General features: G+C 41.2%; 1 protein-coding gene across 1 annotated transcript; it reads left to right on the top strand.

The window, feature by feature from the left end:
• The first annotated feature begins 9,290 nt into the window (after positions 1-9,290).
• Positions 9,291-9,755, top strand: LOC136378539 (ubiquitin-like FUBI-ribosomal protein eS30 fusion protein). Its single transcript, XM_066345567.1, has one exon. It carries the CDS (start codon positions 9,323-9,325, stop codon positions 9,716-9,718), a length of 396 nt encoding a protein of 131 aa, XP_066201664.1. The 5' UTR covers positions 9,291-9,322; the 3' UTR covers positions 9,719-9,755.
• Positions 9,756-10,027: the final 272 nt, after the last annotated feature.

Here is a 10,027-nt window from a genome sequence, read left to right as displayed (position 1 = left end):
TTATTATGGAAGTTAAACATATGTGCCAATATACACAGAGAGGATGTGGGGAAGACTGTTGCTGCCATGGGAAAATATCTGAGAGTATGAAACATAAGCATAGGGGATTTCATGTGTTCATAGATAGTCATACTTCAGAGTAAGTCTAATAACTATTTATTCTCCCACTGTCTCTCAGGATCCTTTTGAGAGAAGAATCACCGACTCTTTGATCTGGAAGAAACTTGGAAATTGCCCAGTCATTTAATATGACAAAGGAACACTCTGAATGCCAGTGATGAAGAAAAAATCACACAGGGTAAAGAAGAGAAGTAGAAGTCAAATCATCTCTCCCCCTTTTTTTTTTTTTTTTTTTTTTGTATTTTTCTGAAGTGAGAAATGGGGAGGCAGAGAGACAGACTCCCACATGTGCCTGACCAGGATCCACCTGGCATGCCCAGTACAGGGCGATGCTCTGCCCATCTGGGCCATTGCTTCATTGCAACCAGAGCCATTCTAGCATGTGAGTTGGAGGACATGGAGCCATTTTCAGTGCTCGGGCCAACTTTGCTCCAATAGAGCCTTGGCTGTGGAAGGGGAAGAGAAAGAGAGAAAGGAAAGGGGGAAGGGTGCAGAAGCAAATGGATGCTTCTCCTGTGTGCCCTGGCCGGGAATCGAACCCAGGACTTCCACACGCCGGGTCAATGCTCTACCACTGAGCCAAGCGGCCAGGGCCCAAATCATATCTCTTTCATCAAAGGAACTACTCAAAGACACCATCCTTTGTTTTCTTCTTTAAGAATCAGGCAGACTTTCTTTCAAGTACTCTTTTTCCAGAGGATTAGTTCTCTCAAGTTTAATGGTCATGTTGGGAGACAACACAATTCCTATATTGATTATGATAGGTAAAAGGGGAGGTGGGCTTTGCAAATATTTTACTACAGCTATAAATAAATCTAGCTAAAGAGCTAATTTTTTCGTTGTTACCTTCCTCCCCAATTGCAGTCTAAAAATAGCCTGTTCTTACCAGTCCATTTTTCAGAATACCTACATTTGCCTTTGCTTCTTTAACACTGGACACCTGTGGGCCCTGCTTTGGCTTGGTTCTTAATTACTCTACAATCAGCTTACTCTTCATCTTTTCCTGGCTGTTCAGTCTATATGGACTTGTCATCTCTACACCACTGATTATGAGTTGGAGAGGTAGGATAGCTGAAACAAGCCCAGTCAGACCCAGCAGAAGACCTTGTCCAATATTGTCTCATTTGGCAAGCTGTCACTAGCTATTCTCTGAAGCATTCCCTTTGAATCCTAATCCTTTATTTTAAAAAGTACCCAACGTAACAATCAAGGCTCTATATGGCTTAGGCAAGCAAATTCTATAAATTAATCATATTAATCTAATTTGGGGGGCACAGCTTAGACCTGGGGCATTTCTTGAGAAGTTATTTCTAGTTTTAAGGTTGTATTTGGTAGCTTCATTTGAGGTTAGTTTACTAAATAACCTGGTATATAGTTTTCACTGGACGCCTCTGTGTATAAGTTTTATATACATACCATCACCAAGTGACACTGCTTGATAACGTAACTATATTAAGCTGAATAGAAGACACAACCTAGATGGCCTGTTTAGCAGAAAAACATCTGAAACTCTTTGACTTCTTCCCATTAATCCTAAAAAAATCCTAATTGATTTATTCTCCTTTGTAGTCTCTGCTTCTAACCATTTATTGATCACTGGTGAAAACAGGGCCTCAGAAAAATTCCACAGTTGGTTTAATGTTCTACCATTGCTGTCTTGAAACTTAGTAATCTAATATTTGAATGAGTATTTTGTAGGTGAAGTCCACGGAACAGTGGAACATATTCCTGAGCAAAGGACACACGTGCCAGTAAGATAATTGCTTTGTATTTTAGTACCTTTAATGGCACTGCTTTTCTGCTTTCTGAGTAAGAAATCTCACGTGTGCTTGCCGTTCTGAGTGGAAGTGGCACAGCTGTGGTTTCCACTCCACACTTCGGCCACTTATATTTACATATGGCCCTACAACCGTGTGTCGTGTCCTGGCTTGCCTCCTACTCACATATCACCTCAACGACTGAGTCCACTTCCTCTCCCTTTTACTAGGAGTTATTTAAACTACTTTTTAAGCACTTCCTGTGTACCAGACATCGTACTAAGTGCTTAACTGACATGATTCATATAATGTTCATGGTAGTTCTCTGGCATCACTCTCCTTATTATTCCCGTTTTACAGATGAGAAAATTAAAATTTAGGTTATATAACTTGTCCAAAATCACCTAATGAGTTTGGAGTCAGAATTTGAACCCTAGCCGACTATAGCCAGAGCAAATGCCTAAAATCATATAATGAGAAATACCTAAAAAATGCTCAGCCCAAAATCATTATCTGAATATTACCTTCTTATTAACTTATTACATTATTTAATCAGTAGTCTTTAACCTATTGTTAAGTTATTTTTACTTAAAAATATCTTCAATGTAGTACTTTATTATAAGTTTATAGTCTACTAAAATTCATTTTAATGAAGCATCAATGAAGTGGTAACAGACCACTAATTAGCTGCCTTCTCTCATTTCATTTTTTTTTATTAAAAGTGCAGAGTACTTGAGTACTTGTTATTCTCCTCAAGGTACTTGAGTCAAGATTTCACTTTAATTTACTCATTTCTATCTCTGGATCACTCCTCCACTCTCTGAGACTCAGTTTAGAAAGGAAGTTCTAGATAGTATAGATAGGAAGTTCAAAATCTGCAGAATTCAATTTCTAGACTTTGACTCCATGAAAGCATGTATGGTCTTCACACCAAGCCTGCAAATGTCTCCAAAAACTGTTCTTTTCTATCCAATTCACCTTTCAACTCCAGGAATTTCCCGAAATCTGCAAAGCACTCACTCTTTCCTTTTACTGCCACGCAGGTTACGCCAAATGCAGAACTTAGATCTTAGGTGACATTTCAGTATGTGAATGCAAGAAGAAGAGTTTACTTTTCACTTCTTTTCTCATTTCCCCCCACTGCTGTGAAGTCTAAATAAAAATGTTACACTTTCTAGAGCATTTCAGTTAATTGAGCCCATGAGGATAGCTCTATTGATTAGGACATGGTCCTGATATACAAATGTTGCCGGTTCAATCCCCTGTCAGGGCACATACAGAAATGGATTGATGTTTCTGTCTCTGTCCTATTCTCTCTCTAAAATCAATAAATAAATTTTACGAAATAAAAGTAAATGAGCCTATGAGGAGCTGGCAACTGTAGTAGAGAACAGAGATCTTACGATGAGTGTTTCCTGTCCTGCTGAGTAGCTGTTGTATTGTTGGCGTTTTCTGTTCAGGATGGAGAGCATGTGGGGAGGTGCTTTCCCGCTAGCAATCACTGGAATGGGAAAACCTGGATAGAATGCATGCAGTAGTCTGCCTCTCCCAGTGATTAACAAAGTGTCATCTTTCTTCCCTTAAGAGCTTTGGTCTGGTAAGTGCAAAGTATAACTATATATTTTCTGAAGACCAGATATTTCCCTGGATCTATTTCCTGTTCCACATGAATTTTCCTAAAGAAGATGCTCTTGACTAGCAAGGAGAGACAGCAGAGAAGGATAAATGACTTTGTACATACACAAGCCACCCAACCATTCATTCCCATTGAGTGTGCGTAGGCTGTGTCCTCTCTGGTGGAAAGCAGTTCCACAGAGAAGATTCTCTGTGACCAAGAAACAATGTCCCACCCAGTGAAGAACCACATATTTTGAGCCATAATTACCCTCACTGAAGCTACGAATACCATCAGGCTGGGAAGCAAGGAAGGTATGGACCCCTCATGACACACTGGCCTTAACTCCAGACCAAAGACAGATCCTGTTAGGCCTAAGACACTGTCCTCTAACAGGAGGGACATGCCATCATATGCTGAAAATAAGCCTCACCAATTATCTGTCACAGTCTGACCTTCCGTGCTCACTCCACTCCCAGTACTGAGGCTTCCCTTCCACAGCCCCTTCCCCCAAATCCTTCCATTATCCTCTGGAACACATGACTGCAATGGGCACATACTCTTCTCCTTTTAATTATTTTGCACAAGTTCTTCTATCTCTTTGTTTTTCCTGAACCCTCCTTCCTGTAGCTCACTGAGGAGCAGGGTGGTTTTATCTCATAATAGGGATAACTGATGGAATTGTTGTCTTCCTTTCTCCTTACAGCTAATTCCAGGCCATCCCATACTCCTGTGAGGAGGACAGACTCCTTCTATTCCATTCTATAATCTTTGACCAACATTGAGACATTACCTCTCATTCACAAATATTTTATGCCCTTGTTCTTTGTCTTAATGTGCACTCAACATTTACCCCACTCCCAAAAAACTCTATGCCTTGCACAGCCCATTGGTCCCTCATTTTCTTGAATTGTCTCTTGATTTCAAATGACCGTAATCTCCATTTTACTTCAACTACCCATCTGCACATATCTGTATGAAAGTGCAATTATAAATCTGTGATCCCAAATTTCAACTGAGCTTTCAAAAGTGTTTCACATTCTTAACTTGACTATGCTACCAAGCAAATTCTTCTTTGTGCTTTAAAATACAGTTCATATAATATTCACTCTCCTCATTACACCTAACCTTTCCATCTACTCAATTTCATTAACTTGAGGACCTTGCATCCTATCACAAACATAAAACAGAAGGGATGAAATGGGACCTCCATCTTCCTGCTACCAAATCTATCAAATCTCCCACATAAAAATCCATCTTCCTCTTCTTTCCTCCTGCATTAGAGGGAAGAAGAAGTATCTTTTACAGATATTACAGTTCTCAGATATTCAGGTCCCCTCTCAACTTCTGGGGGACCTCTTTGATGTTATATCTTCTTTCTCTTAAATTTTAAGTATTGTCCCTCAGTGGATGTTCATGTATTACCACCTTGATCCTCATGCACATTCAGCCACTGCTCAATATGTTCAACTTCCCTTCACAGTTAATGTCTTAAACCCTCTGCCTGGGCACCTTAACTCCTCTTTTTCACTTATGCTTTGCATCTAATTGACTAGCAAATTACATCAACTGTAGCTTCAGAATAGTTCCAGAATTGTAACCTTTCTCAGCATGTCCAGCACCACCACCTAGTGCTAGCTGCTGTCATCCCTTCTCTGACCACTACAAGGCCCCCCTGGTCTTTTTTTCCCACTTCCCCACAGGAGCCTCTGCTGAGAAACCCCCAGTGGCTTCCCATCTCAGAGGAAATACAAAGTCCTGAAGAAGGTTTCAGATCCTGACAATATCTGCCCCATCCCCACTCTGACCTCACTCCCTACCTCTTTTCACTTCATGTACTTGGCTTCAGCCTGACTGGCTGCATTGCTATTTCTAAAAAATTCTCTGAGTGTAGCTGCCTCAGATCTTTTGAATCTGCTGCTCCTTCTGCCTGAACTGGGCTTCCATAGCTATTCTCTCTCTTAGTTCCCATAGGTGTGTGCTTCAACATTACTGTATTAACTGCACAATATACATACAGATGATGTACAGAATTGTGTACCTGGAACCTATATCATTTTATTAAACAATTTAATTAGAAAAAAAAGCTTACCAGTATGAAACAACCACCCCACTCAGTAGTTTCTATCCCTTAACACCATTTAATTTTTCCACCTGACATATTATCTATTTAATTATTTGTATGCTTATTACCTATCTCCCCTCTATAACAAAAGTGCCTTCCAGCATATATTTCTTATTTTTGTTTTTGATTTTTCAATGTACTGCTGTAGCTTCAGCACATAGAACAGCACCTGGTATGAAGTAGGTCTCGATAACTTTCCTGAAAAAGTCTACGTCTTGTTGTTTTCCCCTTAATCTTGTATTTATCCCAAACTGGTTTTCCTCTTTGATTTCTTAATTTGTGCTTAAGGTCTTCACCTCTTTGGCTAAATCCTCATCTAAGTTTACATCAGTGCAGGTGTTGACAGAATAGGCAACTCCCTTGCTCTTGAATCCCTTCTCAAGGCTTCCGGGACTTCCCTCCGTGTTCCTGGTCTTCAGCCTCATCACGTCCTCCTTTCCTGTAGACCTTACCTTGTAGAGTTCTTTGAGGACCTCTCTTCTCAGGCTTTGCCTACTCTCCAGTTGATTTCATTTCTACCCATGGCATTATAATTACTCTCCATTGCTGATGGTCCCAAACTTACTCATCTTCCTAGCATTATCTTCTGAGTTGCAGACTAGGTTTTCATTAAGAAACTCAGTATGACATGTGAAAAACTAAATGCCAAACTTACTTATTCTTGGGTGTTACTTCCCTTGAAAAACAGTTTAGAAAAGTGAGAGTCTTAGCCTTTCCCCTTATTTCCCACATTCATTTAATGACCAAGTCCTAGCCACCAAATCCTGTGCTCCACACCATGCCTGTGTCTCTTCTTTTTTGCCATCTCCTTTTTCATATCAAAACCACCATCACTTCCTACCTAGAACATTGCATCAGCCATCTAAATGGTCTTTCTATTTCTATTTTCCTTTTAATCTGTCCTCTACACAGTCTCGAGTATAATCATGCCACCCTCATCACAGTTAGGTTATAAAGTCCATTATAATCTGGCCTGTAACTATTTCTTTTGTATACTATTTTGTATCTCTCCCTCACACATATCAGTACCCATAATTGGCTGTTATTAGGTCATCTATTAAGTGTACTGTGAGTAATTTAACCTATATTATCATACAATTTTTACATCTCTCATTCAAAATGAGCATTAATGTCACTAACTTTTAGGTGAGGAAATTGAATTCCAGGAAAATCAATACTGGCGCTGAAATCATATTTATTGAGTAAGTGGATGAATGAATGAATGATTGAGTTTGCCCAAGACCACATATCTAGACATGGCAAGGCTTCTTTACCACACAGGCTGCCAATTTTTTAAAAAGCATAAGATACTAAAATGTAAATTTTAAAAAATCATGATGCATTTTAGAAGTCTGTGTTACCCTAACTATACAAACATTCTTGCTGGTTGGGAAATAAATAACTAAGATGCCGAGTCTGCATTATTAAAGAATTTCTATTCTCACAAGTTAGGCAAGGCTTACATCTACTTGAGCGCATAGAGAACAATATAATATGCCACTTATAAATGTTGGGGAGATAGTTGGAGAAAGCCCTCTTCCATTATATTGAGCAAGGATATAAATAAAGAGGGTCCTACTTAGCCAACCTGATCTACCAAGTCAACTAATGGATTGTCATAAATAATAGCCAGGCACCCAATGTCCTACACTGAAGCTCACAGCACTGGACTTAGTTCAGCATATATACAGAGTGTGTCAAATCTGATCCTACAAAATCGTATCTAACAAAAGGGACCTTCTCTGAAAAAATGTCCGGCCCACACTGCAATTCTGCCCCCCTTTCACCTGGCTCCCCTTTAACATGATGTGTTTCCTTTCACCACCTGACACAGCAGATTTATTTGCTTGCTGTCTCCTTGTATTTGTTTATTCTCTGTCTGCCCCAACTAGAACATAAGTTCGGAGTGAGCTGAGGCTTTGTTTCATTTGATGTTGTGTCCCTGGTCAGCAGTAGGGGCTAGGGATTGACAGTAACTGAATAAATAATGTTTTTGAAGAATGAATAATGAAACATTAGATTGAATACAGTCTTTTTTTTTTTTTTTAGGGACTTGCTGATTAGGATGATTGTTTTGACAATTCTACACTCTAATATTATTCTTTCTTGACTAGAAAATACCACCTAACTATCTTCCCATAATTCTCAGGGATATTTTCGTTTTACCAAATTTTAATAGGGGACACTGCAGTCCCATCAGGTTTCCCCAGGGATTATGACCAGAGACATGGGCCATGCCTTCTGCAGAGGTACTCTGAGAGCTTCCATGGGCAGATGTCTGGTTCTCAGTGGGCCTCACTTTGGGCATTGCTAGCTTCAATCCATGGGATCACCAGCTGACCTCCAAATGTGCTGTTTACAAAGACTGGTCCAACTATTGCCCTCCAGAACCCAAGAGGCCCCACACACTGGCTCCATTCAGCTATGACAATGTGCCCAAAAGCTCCTGAAGGTTTCAGTAAATTATGGAGCAAATGTCAGGCTTCCATTGCATATCAGACACACATCTTACATGGCCTCTTTATTGGGCTTTTATATCTTGAGGGGGTCTTAATAGGATGAAAGGAAGGCTTGCTAGGTGCAAATGAGTGCCATTTGACTATTTAAAGGCACATTTAATTAAACTGGATTCATTGCCTGCATGGGGCAAGTTAAATGAAAACTGAATAGATGGAGTATGATTACATATTATTAAGAAGAGAGACAGCTCTGGAGACCAAATTCTTTTAACACAACATTAAGCCGAGCTCATTTTGTATGCACAGTTTAGCACTGGCCTATAAGGAGAACCTGTTTTGAGAAAATCAGCAGAATGGTTATGAGCTCTAAACAGCTTTTAATAAAATGCAATGTTTCAGGGAAGGAGCAACTTCTAAGCTTCACTTAAATATGCTAATTAAAGAAAATGAAGTTTCCCACTGATTCCAGGTTCTCTGTTTTCCATCTATTTAATATGTTCATCTAACCCAGGCTACTTTCCACCTTATTTTATAAACTTCTAGAAATGCTCCAGATTCCTTTCTTAAAAGATACCAGGCCCTGGCCGGTTGGCTCAGTGGTAGAGTGTAGGCCTGGCATGCGGAAGTCCCCGTTTGATTCCCGGCCAGGGCACACAGGAGAGGCGCCCATCTGCTTCTCCACCTCTCCCCCTCTCCTTCCTCTCTGTCTCTCTCTTCCCCTCCTGCAGCCGAGGCTCCATTGGAGCAAAAGATGGCCCGGGCGCTGGGGATGGCTCCTTGGCCTCTGCCCCAGGCGCTAGAATGGCTCTGGTTGCGGCAGAGCGACGCCCCAGATGGGCAGAGCATCGCCCCCTGGTGGGCGTGCCGGGTGGATCCCGGTCGGGCGCATGCGGGAGTCTGTCTGACTGCCTCCCCGTTTCCAGCTTCAGAAAAATACAAAAAAAGAAAAAAAAAAGAAAAAAAAAAGTGTCAGGACTTGCTGAGAGTTGGGCAAAATAACAAACCTGAATTCGTTAAATTGATGATTTTATTAGAATTGACTGGGTCTAATCAGTTTGGAGATTGAAATAACCCTAAGCTTCTAGCTGTTATCTATACCACTTTGACCAAATGGACCCACAAAATTAGGTAATAGTAATAAAAATAGTTAGCTGTTGAGAGCGCCTTCGACGTGTGCGCTCTTGTTCCTTCCTCTTTTCCGACTCCAACTTCGCGGTAGAGGCAGAGGCCCAGATCAGTCGCCGACATGCAGCTTTTTGTCCGTGCCCAGGAGCTACACACCCTTGAGGTCACCGGCCAGGAGACTGTCGTGCAGATCAAGGCTCATGTAGCCTCACTGGAGGGCATCGCTCCAGAAGATCAAGTCGTGCTCCTGTCAGGAACGCCCCTAGAGGATGAAGCTATCTTGGGCCAATGTGGAGTGGAGGCTCTGACCACTCTGGAAGTAGCCGGCCGCATGCTTGGAGGTAAAGTCCATGGTTCCTTGGCCCGTGCTGGGAAAGTAAGAGGGCAGACCCCCAAGGTGGCCAAACAGGAGAAAAGGAAGACTGGTCGGGCCAAGCGGCGGATGCGGTACAACCGGCGTTTTGTCAATGTTGTGCCCACCTTTGGCAAGAAGAAGGGACCCACTGCCAACTCTTAAGTCCTTTGTAATCCTGGCTTTCTCTAATAAAGCCACTTAGCCCAGTCAAAAAAAAAAATAGTTATCTGTTGAGACGCTATCATGAATAGGTGTTTTATACACATCACCACTTTGCTACCCACCATCACCCTAGAAGATGGATGTTGATACCCTCATTCCACAGAAATGAAAAGAATGAGGCAAATGGTCAGTGGTATTGCTAGGATTCAAACACATGTCTTACTGACTCCAAAATTTCTGCTCTTTCACTGGCAACACTTCCCTGACCCCATCCAGGGAATTGTAGCTCTGGGGAAAGGCATGATATAT

This window comes from Saccopteryx leptura, chromosome 7 (genome assembly GCF_036850995.1).
Source record: "Saccopteryx leptura isolate mSacLep1 chromosome 7, mSacLep1_pri_phased_curated, whole genome shotgun sequence".
Lineage (NCBI taxonomy): Eukaryota > Metazoa > Chordata > Mammalia > Chiroptera > Emballonuridae > Saccopteryx > Saccopteryx leptura.
Note: the sequence above shows the minus strand (reverse complement) of the source record. Positions and strands in the feature narration are given on the sequence as shown.

What these genes read in the sequence shown, in the direction of transcription:
- LOC136378539 (XM_066345567.1), top strand. Translation starts at nt 9,323, where the DNA reads ATGCAGCTTTTTGTCCGTGCCCAGGAGCTACACACCCTTGAGGTCACC.